The following is a 17762-nucleotide window of genomic DNA, read 5'->3' as shown; positions in this document are numbered from 1 at the left end:
AACCTCAGTTTCCTTTTCTTTCCAGCTGGACTTTGAGCTCCATAAGGGCAGTTACCTTGTACTTTTTCATTACTGCGACCCTATTTGGTGGCAAGCTATTTGATGTTGTTCAATAAATCAATAATGGTTCAAGCTTTTCAAGAAGAGAAAAACTCTATATATGAAGCTCTGGTACAATGCCTGGGATGTAGAGGGTGATGGACAAGTTATATGCTGGTTATTATTATTACTCTCCAGAGGAAGTACAGTGGAACAGAGAACCAGACCAGTCCTGACAGCTGATAGAGAACTGGAAATGGAGACAGGCCATCTAGGCTGGCAGTGCCCACCTTGGTGGCCCAGGTTGGCCATCGCGGTTGTGGACGGTGGTCCCGTATCAACATCCCACACCAAGTACTGATCTCTTGTCCCTCTCTTGTCTCCCCTGCAGTTGGAGCTCTCCAACACGGCAGTCCTGCATCAGATGCGGCGGGACCAGGTCACCGACACCTGCCGGGCCAACAGCGCCATGAGCCGCAAGCGGCGGGTGCTGACCCCCAACGACCTGAAGCACCTGGTGGTGGATGAGGACCACGAGCTCATCTACTGCTACGTACCCAAGGTGGCGTGCACCAACTGGAAGCGGCTCATGATGGTCCTGACCGGCCGGGGCAAGTACAGTGACCCCATGGAGATCCCGGCCAACGAGGCGCACGTCTCGGCCAACCTGAAGACCCTCAACCAGTACAGCATCCCGGAGATCAACCACCGCTTGAAAAGCTACATGAAGTTCCTATTCGTGCGGGAGCCCTTTGAGAGGCTGGTGTCCGCCTACCGGAACAAGTTCACACAGAAGTACAACACCTCCTTCCACAAGCGCTACGGTACCAAGATCATCAAGCGGCAGCGCAAGAACGCCACGCAGGAGGCCTTGCGCAAGGGCGACGACGTCAAGTTCGAGGAGTTCGTGGCGTATCTCATCGACCCTCACACGCAGCGCGAGGAGCCCTTCAACGAACACTGGCAGACGGTCTACTCCCTGTGCCACCCGTGCCACATCCACTACGACCTCGTGGGCAAGTACGAGACGCTGGAGGAGGATTCCAATTACGTCCTGCAGCTGGCGGGCGTGGGCAGCTACCTGAAGTTCCCCACCTACGCCAAGTCCACGAGAACTACTGATGAAATGACCACAGAGTTCTTCCAGAACATCAGCTCGGAGCACCAGACGCAGCTGTACGAAGTCTACAAACTCGATTTTTTAATGTTCAATTACTCAGTGCCAAGCTACCTGAAATTGGAATGAAAGTGGGGGGAGGGTATGGGCGGGGAGAGGGGAGAGAGAATCGTGCTTTTTTTAATTTAAGATTTTTATTTGTCGAAAAGAATTATATGGATATTGGGTTATTTTGTAAATTAATATTTCTTTGGGGATTGATGCTGCGAGCAGCATGGTGAGAATTATTTAAATCCTTACTAGGGAAGGACGGCTGTCTTGGCAGGGGACTAGGATGGGTGTCCTTGTTTTTTTAGACGTGAATCCCATGACACTGTCTCAGAGGTTTCTTTGTGTTCTGGTGAATTCCATGAATTGTGCATTCCATAAATGCTAATTAAGTTATTTATAGTTATTTAAACATGGTCTCTGTATAGATTTCTTTGGGGGGGCAACAAGATTTTAATGTCTTTTCCGAAGAAATCTATGTTTTCATTCTGTGCTTGCAAACAGCTCCTGCAGGGGCATGAATGTTCTCCTTACTAACCGCTCAGAGTCACTGTGATAACCATCGTGCTGTCTATTGATGCCACCATTCTTAAAATTCTGCTGGAAATAAATAGAGCCACCTTTGCAAGGGACTGATTCCAAAACTGATTTCAGTCATGTCATGCTAAAGAAAAGTGATTTTTTTTTTAATCCCAAGGAGAAAGCTGATTGTGGCTTCCCCCCCACCAGAATTAGCAATCTGGTAAAACAGGCTTTTGTACAGAAGTTTTTAACTGGCAGTGCCAGTTGTGATGAAGGTGAAGTGGCTGTTGCTTTACATGCAACACGTATTTATTGAGCAACTACTATGTGCTAGGCCTAATTCTAGACCCTGTGGGTAGAGCGTTGAACAAAATCAATAGTCTCAGCCCTCAAAGAGCTTTACATAGACACAGAGTATCCAGCTGGACAATTAGTAAACCCCTGTTATCCACAGACTTAACCTGAGGTTTGGACTCTTCATGGACAACCCCAGGAGTATCGGATCCCTACAAATTCACATTTTTTATGGTCCAATTTGAAAACCACATGCTTGAAGCAGGCCACTTGAGTAGTCCAAGCTCTTTGCCTAACACAAGAGGTGACCAATTCCCTGTCATGTGCCCATTCCAGTTTATTGGTAATATTTGCCTTTAAGCCCCAGAAGAGATTTGCCAGGCACGGCATGGAAGAATGCTGTAACTGATTAGTGATGTCTGCCTTGTTGAGGGAAAGGGAGATATTTGCCAACCGCCTCCTCCTGTCATTTCCAGCGGAGCATTCAGGTCTCCGCCTACAAGTGTTGTTTTTCTACTCTTTGCCATGTAAAAAAAAGATTGAAATTTTGTGGCAGGACTCCGACATCGGAAGATTTGCAATGGCCTGGTGTTTCTACTCCTGGTGAGGGTCAGAGGCAGACTGTACACACAGGCACAGGCATACCCTCTCCCATGTCCTCCAGAGGCCAAGAGACCATCAGCGCCTTCGAGACCACCAGCAGTGAGCAGCAAGGACCGCCTTCTGGGATGGTAATCCACGCCCCTTTCCTCTGGAAGGCTGGAAACACTCCATTTCCTGTTCCTGGCTAATTAACGCCTGCACATGCTTCTCATTTCCGAGGCCATGGTTGAAGTTGGAGCCACCTCCCTCTTACAGCCAGTGAATGAGTTGGTAGCAGAGACTGTATATAATAATAATAATGATGATGATAGTGCTAATAACAGGGGGTGGGGTGGGGGTAAGTTTTGCTTTTTTGTTTTTTTGATTCAGTGTATAGCACAGAGGTGAGAATATTCTAAACAAACAAAAAATGAATAATTTATTCACAGAAACTATTAAAACTGTATCAGCAAGCTCACAGCCAGCTCAGTGAGCAACAGCTGCCATGTCTCACTGAGAAAATTATTTTATTGAATGTGAGTGAGGCATGCACTGGAGAGGGTGGCCGAAGCTATTTATAAAATGTTGTATACCTTCTTCCAAGCTCTCTCTCCCCTTTGCGAAGGGCACAGTGACCATACCCTTGATGGATAGAGATGTATGCAAGTAGAGTGAGACTTCAGCTCTCTCTGGTATTATTCCTGGACCCTATGACCAGGCAGGGGAAACTGTCCTCAGAGACAAAGCTTCTACTAATGAAAGAGGTTTCTGGCATTTCCTGATAACGTGCTTCAGAGAACACAGGTTCTCCCCAGACACGAGTTGGTGTGATGCAAAATAAGGGTTTTGTGGTCAAGTGTCTTTGGGAAACAAAGCTAAGTCCATTTCCTTTCTGCAGGACTTTTCAGAGCCTTGATTGTGTGCTGTGTCTTGTAAATCCCCAGGAGCATCACTGATTGAGTCCGTGGCATTTCCTGACCTTCCACGATCAGGATGCTGTATTTTACAGACTATCTCACAGAGCTAGCATTGCACTGTGTAGGCTTTGGTTAGGTTGTTTTAGCACATCTGAGGTCTTCTAGGATAAAAACTGCTTCCTTCACCCCTCCCCTCCAAAAATATCCAAAACACAGCAACAATAAAGCAACACCACTGTGCCCACCTGATTTATTATAGCAGTGAAGGTACTTTACCAAATGAATTCAATTTTTGCCTAAGTGCAATGGTTCTAATTCTGGATATTACATGGGCCACAGTTCCCTCCCTGCTGCAGGGAGCAGAGAAATCTTGAGTGGTGTGGACAGAAAGGAGGGAGGGGACACAAAGCCTCGGCTAGACCCCCAGCACTCTAGCTTAAGATTGCTCAATGCAAGCTGACTATTCAACCCTTAACGAGTGCTTCTTCAATTCTATAGTTTGGAATTGTTCACTATGTCCTTTTTGTTTTTTTAAGTGGAAATTCACATAGATTCCCCAAGCTTTGTGTTTCTGCGTCTCGTCCATTTTTTGATCAGCTATGATGCCTTCTTTCGTCTGTCTTCTCCCTCTAGTGAGGAAGAGTGTCCTTCAGGACCATACGGCAGTGTGGTTCACCCACGAAGGGCTCTTTCTCCTCCTGTTTTGTGTTCATAGTTTATTTTCTAATGCCATAAAAAACTTAAAATAGATTCAACCGTTTTTGCAGAATGTAGAAAGAACTCTGCGTCCTTGGTTAAAAAGAATCCATAGGTGAAAACGTGCCTGGAAAATAAAAGTTCTTGGTTCTTTGGTTCCTTTTTTTTTTTTTAAGAAAACTGAACATGCTTTCTGTTGCATGCTTAGCTGGAGAAAAGTACAGGCAGGTGTCCCATCTCCCGGTGACTTTTCAAAGGTGCTGCCTTGTCTTCAAAACCAGGTACAGAGTAGCATTTACAAGGACTTTCCTGCTTAACCTGTCCCTTTGGTTGGACAGCTCTATTAGCCACAGGGTTTGAATTCCTGCGGCTGCTCCAGACCCTCTCCCATCTCTGCCTCCCCAGCTGGTCTGGGAAAAAGGACAGTCTGCTGACCTGTGGTGTCTCAGAGGGAAGCCTTCCTTCCCACCTGTCCACCAGGTGAGTTTCACTGTCCTGCCTGTTCACGTGGATGGCATAGGATCGCAGTGGACAATGGAAACTTCATCAGACCAGAGTCCTGGTGGCGAAGGTGTGGAAACACCAGGGTTCAATCCCTGCTGGTAGAAAATTCCCAAAACAAAAGCTTAGCTGGTGGGGTCTGGACCAGTGCTGAGCTAGTGATTGCAAAAGTCCTGATTCTAAGCTAGCCAGATGCTGAGGGACTGTGTCCCTGGTGAGTGGGGCTCAGAGCAGATGTCTCACAGCCCAGCCCTCCCCTCCACATACACACACGTGATCTGAGCTGCCCTGCTCTGTGCGATCCTGGGGACCAGAGTCCCTTTCCCCTTCGTGTCAGCAGGACTGACATCACTCCCGCAAAGTCCCCACAGCCAGTATTTCCTCCAGCTTTTTTCCATCACAGCCAACTGGACCCTACGAACAGGCGGCAGGATCTTCTTCAATCAGCTTGACTCTCGGCCGTTAACAGGCGAATTTCAGTCTGCTACACTTTGTCAGGCACAGAAGGGGCAGCCCGTACTGTTTTCTTATGAGCAAGCTCAGTATGGCGTATGGACCTATAATTTAACATCTTTGTGGATGGAGTGTGATTTTTTTTTTTTTACATAGTTGTATGCAGTAGAGGGCTTATAGAAAACTCTCCCTGTATCTTAGTGTACTGTTCAAGAAAGCTGAATTCCACATTGCCAACAAAAGCGTGAAAATGTTCATGAACCTTCTTCCAGGAAAAGCCATTCAAGCCTGATTATTTTTCTAAGTAACTTCAATTAAATTGAAGAAAAAAAGAAGCTTCTCTCTGTGTATGGTCTGTTCATGGCTCATCGACATAAGACTATAGGGGTGGGGTGGGCTGTGTTCCTTAGCATGTGGGGGGCCCTGCTCGTGTGTATCAGAGGATAGAAAGGGAGAGACGGAGACGCTGACCCCGCTGGCAGCCTTGGCCATGGTAAGGACCTCCACAGCCCAAACCCTGTCTAGTGGATGAACAGAAGCTTCATTCCTGTAGAGGAATGCACTAGAAGGCCCACCCTGATCGTATAGACTACCATCCCCGTGAAAAACAAGGAAACAGGCCCTGGAGGGCTAAAGGGTGTTGATGGCAGAGCTGATATTCCAACGTGGGTTAACACATGCCTTCAGAGTTGTGGTGCTTGGGACTTCCCTGGTGGTCCAGGGGCTATGACTCTGCACTTTCAATGCAGAGGTCCCGGTTCAGTCCCTAGTTGGGAACTATATCCCACGTGCCACTGCTAAAGATCCGCCATGGCCAAATAAATAATAAGTCATTTTAAAAGAGTTGTGGCACTCAGTGACACGACTGTCCTCACTTCAGAAGTTGTAGACCTTTCCTTCAAAGCCCTATTTTCCCTTTCCAAATCTGCTGCTTTTCTGACATCCTACACAGCTTCTTTCAGTCCCGTTAATGGCTATTTTTAGCTTTACTGATAAAAATTATTTATATGCCAAAGAAGAAATCATCTCGAAGTTGCAACTTTATTGTACCCTAATTTTAAAAAATGTATCATGTAAACATTTTAACATGAGAATACTGGATTAGAAAATATATCCTATTTTTTCAATCATGCCAAATATGGGGTCTAATATGTCCATTTACCAGTGGGTTGTTAACACCGGTGGCCTGGCTGCCTCCCATTCCTGGTGTCACTGCTATCGTTGCTCTGGTTGAATCTGGTTGGGAAATGTCCCCATGGAGCTTAGTTTTCTTAAACAAATGGGAAACGTGCTTGCTCTTTAACGTGGTGAGTGAATATGACTGTTTTGGCCTGTCCCTGTCTCGTTTGGAACAATGTAAATCTCAGTGGGAAGCAAGACTGAGTAAGGACACCCCCAGTCTTAGCTTACCCGCCTTAGAGTAAGACTAAAATGCCCTCTAATGCTTATTTCTGATGGTGCCACAGGTGTCTTCTGGGTGATGAGGCAGAAACCAAGCAGCCTTTGGCCCAGGACACTGCCAAGGCCCGAGGTGATTGCCAATCCCCCGCCAAGTGAGCAAAAATAACCTCAGGCAGAATCATGAGTGTCTGATGCCAAAGTGTCCTTTCTTGGCAAGAGCTCTCCTTTCTCAAGTGACAACTTCCCTACAATTTTTGGTATTTAAATCACTTTCATAATGGTAGGTGTTAATTGACATTGTTGTGTCCGACTCTTTGTAACCCCATGGACTGTAGCCTACCAGTCTCCTCTGTACATGGGATTCTCCATGCAAGAATACTGGAGTGGGCTGCCATGTCATCCTCCAGGGGATGTAATTAACATTAGAAAATACAGTTTCATTTCAGCACCCAAAGCCATTTCAAATATTTTCTCAGAAAGTCCAAAAAGACGAGGAACCACTAGACAAGAATGCATGTGGGGGTGGGGGTAGGTAGAAACCCAAGAGAGTTGGATGGAAAACAGCCCTCTGGGGGGATCCCCTCAAGGGACAATTCTGATCCCTGCTGACACACTGTGGGTCCTTGGGACCCTGGGATGACTTACAAGATGGTAAAGACTGATCTGGTTTACATTTACCATAAGGAGTTTATCACACATCTTGTTTCTGGGCTGATGGACATTTCCAGTATAAAACTTTTTTTTTTTTTAAAGCGACATTCTAGCAAGACTGACATGAGAAAAAAAAAAAAAAAAAAACAACCTTTCCCCTGGCCCACAATCCTCTCCTAGCAGCAGCCTCATCCTCACATCTTAACAATCCATAGACAGAACAGTCAGAATGGAAGAGCCTGCTGATTCCAAACACCTGGCTGGCGGTGAACGGTTCACAGACACAGGGCCTCAGTCTCTTCCCCTTTGAAACAAGAAAATCAGCAACATCTGAATTATGCCAGAGTTGAGGTTAACAAGAACCCCTCGTGGAAACATATACATTACCATATGTAAAATAGATAACCAATGGGAATTCTGTCTATGACTCAGGGAGCTCAAACTGATTCTCTGAGACAACCTAGAGGGATGGGATGGGGTGGGAGGGAGGGGACATATGTGTACCTATGGCTGATTCATGTTGATGTATGGCAGAAACCAACACAGTATTGTAAAGTGATTATCCTCCAATTAAAAATAAATTTAAAAAAAGAAACAAGAACCCCTGAGGTCACTAGCCCCAGTTCATCCACCAAGGAGTTGTTTGCAAGCTAGAGGTAATCGTATTCAGTTTGGACCTGTTTCCTTATCAGTAAAATTACAAAATTGAGCTCTGTGGTTTTTCAGTTTTAGGGGGAAAAAAATGATCCTCAAAAATTTGTTGTGTGCTAACCACTCATGTAAAAATAGATGAAATGGAGATACTGTGAGGCCCAGCTGAGCCTCTTCTGTAAAATGCCTGTGGACCTCCAGGGAACCCTAGGGTTCTAAGAAGCACCCTTTGAGAAGTCAGATGACCTCATTCCTTCCAGCATTGACATTCTCTAATGATCTACCCAAATCCTACTCTGTGACTCTCTGTGGCTTTACACCAAAGAGGTCAATTTAGCAATTAGATGGTACCATGAAAGTAAAAACTTTCAAAACCATAGTTAAGGCAACAGCATTAGAATGAGATTAAGATGGAAGACATAAGGAGGGGAAAAAAAGGTAGAAGCAGCTACAGGAAAGAAATAGCTCACACCCAGATTTAAGATTGGAGACCAGTTAACCCTTCTCTTTTTCAATGGTCTACCAAGGAAACACAGGCTCCAAGTTTTCCTACAAATCCCCATTAATTTGAAATACAAGAGACTGGAATGGAAAACAGTCTCTGTATTAATCTGCTTTTTATTTTTCAATGTTTGTTTTTAAAAATAATAGAGCATCTCGTTATGGGAGAATAACAAGGGCTTTGAATTTCACATTGGTTTGGACAAGCCCGCAGCTAGAGAAGACCTTTTGTGGCTGCATCCAGCCTTGGACTTTTACCTGATAGATCAAGCCAGCAACAACTTTGTGCTTGGAAGCAAACTGGCAACAGGATGGAAGAAAAATGCCTAAAGAAGAAATGAAGAAAGAAGGGGCTCTGTCTACCGGAATGATACCTGTACACTGAGCTTCTCTGTACAATGAGCATAGATTGAACTGCAGGTGCCTTGAAATTGTTGGCTTTTCATGTAGTCTTTTCCAAAAATAATTAGCTTCATAAACAAAGTTGACCATAAAAGTGACTAACTTCTATTAATTTACATAGTTTACTATATGACTTGTAACGCATTAAATGTTTTCCATTTAATCCTCACAGCAACCAACAAGGTAGATACTTTAAGATAGGTTTTTTTTCCGTTTTTAAAAAGCTGAAGTATGGTTGATTTGAAATGTTGTGTAAGTTTCTGGTGTACACAGAGAGATACTTTCCCTCTTTTTACAGATAAGGAAGCAGATGGTTAGAATGCTTAGATAACTTGCCCCAAATTACTCATTTTATAAGTGACAGAGACAGGATTCAAATCCAGGTCTGGTTGACTCCCTAGCCTATTGGAATCAGTATCACTGATGGGCCAACAGGGGAGAGGGCCAGAAGTGTGAATTCTGGGAATGATGATGTTAATAAAGAGACTTTAAAACTTTGGCTGAAGTGGCAAAAACTCAATTAAATACAAGCAAAGAGAGGATACAACAAAAGAGCTGGAAGACTAAAAGGGTAAATTTCAGACTTAAAATAGTCACAGAAAGCTAGATGATTTGTCCAAATAAATTAAAATTCTCCGTGTGTTGTCATAGGAACAATTCAGTTCCCCTCCTGTTTCTCCTTCCCTCTCACACCACTAATCACTCTCTGACACCAGATGTGGGGAAGTTTTTCCCCACAACAAGCAATTCTCTGTGACACCAGGTGAAAAACTGAAAGTTGCTCAGTCATATCCAACTCTTTGCAACCCCATGGACTATACAGTCCATGGAATTTTCCAGGTCATCATACTGGAGTGGGTAGCCATTCCCTTCTCCAGGGAATCTTCTCAACCCAGGGATCGAACCCAGGTCTCCCGCACTGCAGGCAGATTCTTTACCAGCTGAGGCACCTGGGAAGTCCACAGCAGGGAAGACTCCAGATGAGCGCCCTACAATTTAACTCAATTCTGACACTATCTGCCTAGAGATACAGCAGACCCCACAGGTTAAGGGCTCAGTCCTACAAGACAACTCACCCCTCACCGCAAGTCCAGGTTGTCACATGTGCTCCTGACCAGTTGGCTATAAATCAAAGGTTCCCACCACCCCTTCCTCAGGTTCAATTAATTTTCAAAAGTGGCTCACAGAACTCAAGAAAACAGTTTCTGTATTGTTTATAAATTTCATATGAAAGGATACGATAAAAGACATAGGTGAACATCGAGATGGAAGAGATGCATGGGCAAAGTGTGGAAAGGGGCTCAGAGCCTCCGTGCCCCACTTTGAGTGCCACCTCCACGGGTTCACCAACCCAGAAGCTCTCTACATCCCACCCTGTGGGAATTTTTAAGGAGGCTTCATCTCACAGGCAATGATCAGTCATTAGTTCCATTTCCAGCTCTTTTCCCCTTTCTGGAGAACAAAGGATGGGGCTGAAAATTCCAACCTTCTAATCATGACCTGGTCTTTCTGGTGACCAGAGCCTCCACCAAGAGTTACCCATTAGAACAAAAAAGACATTGCTATTACCCAGGAAATTCCAAGGGATTGAGGAGCTCTGTGTCAGGAACTGGGGTCAAAGACTATTAAAATAAAAGATGCTCTGATTACTTAGAAAATTACAAAGGTTTCAGGACGTCTGCATCAGAAACTGGGGCAGAGACCAATACTTTCATTCTCCATCATCTCACAGTTGTCTATTTCGGTGTCTTACCAAAACAGCTGTGGATAAATTATTCAGAAAGGCTGGGCTTCAACTAAAAGCCAAATGGCAAAACTGAAATTCAAATTGGGATCTCAGAGGAGCCTGCAAGTCTAATGAATGGAACACATAAGCCATAAGTACTCTGATGGTCTGGACAGACAAGTTAACCTGGGTTTCAATGATAAGCCCCAAATCCAGCATCAAGGGTAGCCATTAAGGACAAAGATGTTGTATTCAAACAGCTGTTCACATAGCATCGCTGCATGGTGCACCCTGAGTGAGCAGTAGTAAGATGAATGACCTTTCTGAGCAATGTAGAGACCAGACAAAAACAGGTCAAGACAAAGGCTGAAGGACAGGTGGGAATGTCTGGGAGCAGAAACAGCTTTGGATGTCTTCAACATCAGGCTCCCAGCAGACATGGCCAGGTGTTACTCTAGCCCTGGGCAGATCTCCTGCAAGCTGAGTTCTGAGCATCCTCACCCTTCTAAGGAGCCTGCAGCTGTCAGGGGATACATTCATTCATTCACTCATTCACTTCTTTAAATATGTTAAGCCTCTTATCTGTGTTAGACCTTGAGCAGGATGCTAAGAATATGGAGATTCTTAGAACTTATAACCAAGTGAGAACACAGGAATGTTAGTAGTTACAACATAGTCAAAACACATGTTTGATAATGAAACATCAAACCATCCCCAGGAAAGAAGGGATCCAAGTGCATTGCTGGAGAAAGGAAGGTGAGGGATTGGAACAGTGGTAATTTTGCCCTCCAATGGACAGACATCCACAAAAAAGAACTGTCTGGCTAAAGCATGCCAAGGTTGGGAAACCTTGAATAGGAGAAATACTGAGGGGTGGGGAGAGGATACCATCTGTGGTTTTTAGTAGCTAAATGAATGTGTAGTGAGAAAGAGAAAAATGAGGCGAGAAGAGTGGCATATTACCAGCTTGGGATACAGTCACTGGAGACTGGAGCCATTAATGGAGATCACATGATGAGGAGCAGGTTTCTGGGAAAGCTGAATGTTACATGCGAACTTGCTAGAAACACAGTTTCAGGCCCCAAACCGGCCTTCCTACATTTTAAGAGGCCATGTGATTCATTAGCACATTCACATTTGAGAAGCAATGGTCTAGAGAACGGTCTGAGACAGAGCCATAGCTCTGGGGGAGGGGGTCTTCTTACTTTACTGTGTATTTTTCCAGCAACTCTGAGGCATGAGGATAATCAGAGCCGCCATGTCTGGTTGCACAGGTTGTGTACTGCACAAAGGTGCCTGGTTCAGGATGGGGTTGACATTTGACATTCACCCTTCCCAGGTGGTGCTAGTGGTAAAGAATCCACCTGCCAAAGGAGACATGGGTTCAATTCCTGGGTCAGGAAGATCCTCTGGAGAAGGCAATGGCAACCTGCTCCTGTATTCTTGCTTGGGAAATTCCATGGGCAGAGGAGCCTGGCAGGCTACAGTCCATGGAGCCCCAAAGAACTGGACATGACTGAGCACATATATTCTGAAAAAGAGATGCATTTTATTTTTCACAAGTGCCAAGTTATCTGCACAGGGGCTGTGACCACCCAGAAGATGTATTGTTTAATCTGCACAAAAGCCCTATGGCTGAGCAGTGGCCCTAGAATAGTACAGATCCACATCGCCTTCTCTGCAGTTTTTAAATCTACAAAATCCTGAAAGTCAAAAGGTTTTTTAGCAGATTTGCAACAAGCTCACTTGGCAGCAAAACCTGACCTTAACTAACATGAAACTAATTATAGTCTCTATTTTTCTCACTCACTGTGAGTATTCCTACATTTTCCTGCAGAAATATTAATATAAATGAATTTTATATGTAGTGCAGCTCCACACACAGCCAGCACATGAGGTAATACTCAGAATGCACAGCATTAGTTTTAAAAAATTTGAAAAAATTTGGAATTCTAAAGTACATCTGATGGACAGGGAAGCCTGGTGTGTTGCAGACCACAGGGTTGCAAAGAGTTGGACATGACTGAGTGACTGAACTGAACTGAAGCATTTTAGACAAGAACTTGTACTAACCCAGTTTTACAGATGGGGAAACTGAGACACAGATAGGTCAAGTACTTGACGGATTCAAGGCTCAAAGCCTATCTCTCTGTGCATCATACTAGTTACAAGAAGTTTACTGAGTAAGATAAGTCTGTGTATAGTCCAGGCCCCTCCCTCACAGGTACTCACGGTATATTTTCAGACACAAAAAATGGGAGGAGGCATCAGAATCTGCCTTTTGTGGGGGTCTCCCGTAACAGAATGTCAGTCCCCATGCTTGAGCAGCGTGTTTCCAAACCAACCTCTGGATGTTCTGACAACACTTAGCCCAAAGCTAGGCACCCCAGAGTCATCCATCAACTTCAGGCTTGCTAGCAGACACAGAGAACCCCAGGAAGACTGAAAAACGATGAAAGCAAGTGAATTCTCATTTGATCTGTGATTGAGACAATGCAGACCAGAGCAAAACAGCATGGGATGGTCTTCTGTTGTGCTATTCTTATTTCGCAGATGGAGGTCTCCAACAGCTGCAGTGAGATCCAAATGTCTGTTCCTTCTTGAAAAGACATGGGTGTGATGCGGAGAGCAAAGCGCCTGTCATCTCTACAGAACCACGGGTTGCTCTGCTCCCTCAACAAAGAATAGACTCTATTCCAACATAAATCAGCCTGGAGCTGTAAGTTATCAGCCAGATAAGAGTCAGTGTACCATCTTCTCTGAAATTCTGCAGATTCTAAAATTATATTCATGTGATGTACCCACAGCTGTATTCTTCACCTTTGAGCTTATATATGACCAACCTAGACAGCTATTAAAAAGCAGAGACATTACTTTGCTGACAAAAGTCCATCTAGTCAAAGCTGTGGTTTTTCCAGTAGTCATATGTGGATTTTCTATACAGAAAGCTGAGTGCTGAAGAATTGATGCTTTTGAACTATGGTGTTGGAGAAGACTCTTGAGAGTTCCTTGAACTACAAGGAGATCAAACCAGTCAATCCTGAAGGAAATCAGTCCTGAATATTCATTGGAAGGACTGATACTGAAACTCCAATACTTTGGCCACCTGATGTGAAGAGCTGACACATTGGAAAAGACCCTGATGCTGGGAAAGACGGAAGGCAGGAGGAGAAGGGGATGACAGGATAGGATGGTTGGACGGCATTATCAGCTTGATAGACATGAGTTTGAGTGAGCTCCAGGAGTTGGTGATGGACAGGGAAGTCTGGCGTGCTGCAGTCTATGGGATCACAGAGAGTCAGACACAACTGAGCGACTGAACTGAACTGAGCTTATGTATTTGGGTGCTGCCACAAGGTAGATGCTTGGAGGACACAAACACCTTGTATGCACCAGGACCCAGGGAAAGGAGCAGTGATGACCAAAAGAGAGACAGCCAGACCTCCCTGTGAGTGTATGAGGGTCTCCTGCAGAGGCGTAGGTCAGAAGTGACCTGCCATGGGGACGGGGTCTCTGGAGCAGCAGTCCTAGGAGATGCAGCATGTGGCATAAGTCCTCATGGAGGAGGTTGCCATTAGCCACACTATAGGGCTTCCACAGTGGCTCAGATGGTAAAGAACCCGCCTGCAACGTGGGAGACCTGGGGTCAGTCCCCAGGTTGGGAAGATCCCCTGGAGGAGGGCATGACAATCCACTCCACTATTCGTGCCTGGAGAATCCCCATGGACAAGAGGAGCCTGGCAGGCTACAGTCCATGGGACTGCAAAGTCAGACACGACTGAGCAACTAAGCACAGCACGGCACACACAGAGCCACCAGGTAGGCGATCTACAAATTGGAGAACAATTACACCAAAGAAGTTCCTACATTGCTGTGAAAATTCTAGGCCCCACAACAGACTTCCCAACCTAGGGATCCAGCGAAGGGACTGAGAATCCCCAGGGAATCTGACTTTGAAGGTCAGAAGGATTTGATTACAGAACTTCCACAGGACTGGGGAAACAGAGACTCTTGGAGGGCACAAACAAAACCTTATGCAGACCAGGACCGAAGAGAAAGGAGCAGTGACCCCAAAAGAGAATCAGCCAGACTTGGCTGTAAGTGTTTGGGAGTCTCCGGTGGAGGCGTGAGTCAACAGTGGCCTGCCATGGGGTCAGAGGCACTGACAACAGCAGTCCTGAGAGCCAGGACTAAGTCCTTCTAGAGTAGGTCACCGTTACCCTACCACAGTTGGCCTCAGGCCAAACTACAGGAAGGGAACACAGCCCCACCCATCAACAGAAAATTGAATTAAAGATCTATTGAGCATGGTCTTGCCCACCAGAGCAAGACCCAGTTTTCCCCACAGCCAGTTCCTTCCAGCAGGAACCTAACACAAGCCTCTTATACTTATTCATCAGAGGGCAGACAGAATGAAAATCACAATCACAAAAAACTAACCAAACTGATCATACGGATTACAGCCTTGTTTAACTCAAGGAAACTTTGACCATGACATGTAAAGCCACCCAAGATAGATGGCTCATGGTGGAGAGTTCTGACAAAACTTGGTCCACTGGAGAAGCAAACGGCAAACCATTTCAGCATTACTGCCTTGAGAAACCCCATGAACAGTATGAAAATGCAAAAAGATATGACACTGAAAGGTGAACCTGCCCCCAACCAGGTCAGTAGGTATCCAATATGCTACTGGAAAAGATCGGAGAAATAGCTCCAGAAGGAATGAAGAGGCTGAGCCAAAGCAGAAATGAGGCCCAGTTGTGCATGTGTCTAGTGGTTAAAGTCCAACACTGTAAAGAACAATATTGCATAGGAACCTAGAATGTTAGGTCTATGAATCAAGGTAAATTGGAAGTGGTCAAATAGAAGAGGGCAAGAGTGCACACCAACGATTTAGGAATCAGTTATCTAAAATGGACAAGAATGGGCGAATTTAATTCAGATGACCATTATATCTACTACTGTGGGCAAGAATTCCTTAGAAGAAATAGAGTAGATCTCATAGTCAACAAAAGAGTCTGAAATGCAGTTCAGTTCAGTTGCTCAGTCCTGTACGACTCTTTGTGACCTCATGGACCGCAGCACGTCAGGCCTCCCTGTTCATCACCAACTCACAGAGTTTACTCAAACTCATGTCCATTGAGTCGGTAATGCCATCCAACCATCCTCATCCTCATCTCATGTCGTCCCCTTCTCCTCCAGCCTTCAATCTTTCTCAGCATCAGGGTCTTTTCCAATGAATCAGCTCTTTGCATCAGGTGGCCAAAGTATTGGAGTTTCAGCTTCAGCATCAGTCTTTCCAATGAATATTCAGGACTGATCTCCTTTAGGATGGACTGGTTGGATCTCCTTGCAGTCCAAGGGACTCTCAAGAGGCTTCTCCAATACCACAGTTCAAAAGCATCAATTCTTTGGCACTCAGCTTTCTCTATAGTCCAATTCTCACATCCCTACGTGACTACTACAAAAACCATAGCCTTGATTAGATGGACCTTTGTTGGCAAAGTAATGTCTCTGCTTTTTAATATGTTGTCTAGGTTGGTCATAACTATGCTTCCATTGAGTAAGTGTCTTTTAATTTCATGACTGCAGTCACCACCTGCAGTGACTTTGGAGCCCAAAAAAACAAAGTCTGCCACTGTTTCCACTGTTTCCCCATCTATTTGCCATGACATAATGGGATGCCATGATCTTAGTTTTCTGAATGTTGAGCTTTAAGCCAACTTTTTCACTCTCCTCTTTCACCTTCATCAAGAGGCTCTTTAGTTCCTCTTCACTTTCTGCCATAAGGGTGATGCCATCTGCACATCCAAGGTTATTAACATTTTTCCCAGCAATCTTGATTCCAGCTTGTGTTTTATCCAGCCCAGCATTTCGCATGATGTACTCTGCATATAAGTTAAATAATCAGGGTGACAATATACAGCCTTGATGTACTCCTTTCCCTATTTGGAACCAGTCCGTTGTTCCATGTCCAGTCAGTTCTAACTATTGCTTCCTGACATGCACACAGATTTCTCAAGAGGCAGGTCAGGTAGCTTGGTATTCCCATCTCTTTCAGAATTTTCCACAGTTTATTGTGATCCACACAGTCAAAGTCTTTGGCATAATCAATAAAGCAGAAATAGATATTTTCTGAAATTTTCTTGCTTTTTTGATGATCCAGCAGAGGTTGGCAATTTGATCTCTGGTTCCTATGCCTTTTCTAAAACCAGCTTGAATATCTGGAAGTTCACAGCTCACGTATTGCTGAAGCCTGGCTTGGAGAATTTTGAGCATTACTTTATTAGCGTGTGAGATGAGTGCAGAGTACATTATCAGAAATGCTGGGCTGGATGAAGCACAAGCTGGAGAAATATAAATAACCATAGATATGCAGATGATACCACCCTTATGGCAGACAGTGGAGAAGAACTAAAGAGCCTCTTGATGAAAGTGAAAGAAGAGAGTGAAAAAGTTGGCTTAAAGCTCAACATTCAGAAAACTAAGATCATGGCATCCGGTCCCATCACTTCATGGCAAGCAGATGGGGAAATAGTTGAAAACAGTGACAGACTTTATTTTTCTGGGCTCCAAAATCACTGCAGATGGTGACTGCAGCCATGAAATAAAAGATGCTTACTCCTTGGAAGGAAAGTTATGACCAACCTAGACAGCATATTAAACAGCAGAGACATTACTTGGCCAACAAAGGTCCGTCTAGTCAAAGCTATGGTTTTTCCAGTGGTCATGTATGGATGTGAGAGTTGGACTATAAAGAAAGCTGAGTGCTGAAGAATTGATGCTTTTGAATTGTGGTATTGGAGAAGCCTCTTGAGAGTCCCTTGGACTGCAAGGAGATCCAACCAGTCCATCCTAAAGGAGATCAGTGTTCACTGGAAGGACTGATGTTGAAGCTGAAACTCCAATACTTTGGCCACCTGATGCAAAGAGTTGACTCATTGGAAAAGACCCTGATGCTGAGAAAGATTGAAGGCTGGAGGAGAAGGGGATGGCAGAGGATGAGATGGTTGGATAGGATCACTGACTCAATGGAGATGAGTTTGAGTAAATTCTGGGAGTTGATGATGGACAGGGAGGCCTGATGTGCTTTGGTCCATGGGGTCGCAAAGAGTCAGACATGACTGAATGACTGAACTGAGATGAATGCAATTGTGCAGTAATTTGAGCCTTCTTTGGCATTGCCTTTTTTTGGATTGGAATGAAAACTGATCTTTTCCAGTCCTGGGGCCACTGCTGAGTTTTCCAAATTTGCTGGCAT

At 44.8% G+C, this 17762-nt stretch overlaps 1 protein-coding gene across 5 annotated transcripts in view; it reads left to right on the top strand.

Annotated features, from left to right (window-relative positions):
- Nucleotides 1-5493, top strand: part of CHST11 (carbohydrate (chondroitin 4) sulfotransferase 11) — a 308394-nt gene extending 302901 nt beyond the window's left edge. For all 5 annotated transcript variants that reach the window (XM_010853408.1, XM_010853406.1, XM_010853407.1 and 2 more), the window contains one exon: nt 431-5493. In XM_010853408.1, coding sequence (XP_010851710.1) covers nt 431-1285 — 855 coding nt within the window. In that variant the 3' untranslated portion in view covers nt 1286-5493. The remainder of the gene's footprint in view (nt 1-430) is intronic.
- The last annotated feature ends 12269 nt before the right edge of the window (nt 5494-17762 follow it).

The sequence above is a fragment of the Bison bison genome, unplaced genomic scaffold (genome assembly GCF_000754665.1).
Source record: "Bison bison bison isolate TAMUID 2011002044 unplaced genomic scaffold, Bison_UMD1.0 scf7180017864327, whole genome shotgun sequence".
Lineage (NCBI taxonomy): Eukaryota > Metazoa > Chordata > Mammalia > Artiodactyla > Bovidae > Bison > Bison bison.
The sequence above is the reverse complement of the archived record's forward strand: the minus strand, read 5'-3'. Positions and strand labels throughout refer to the sequence as shown.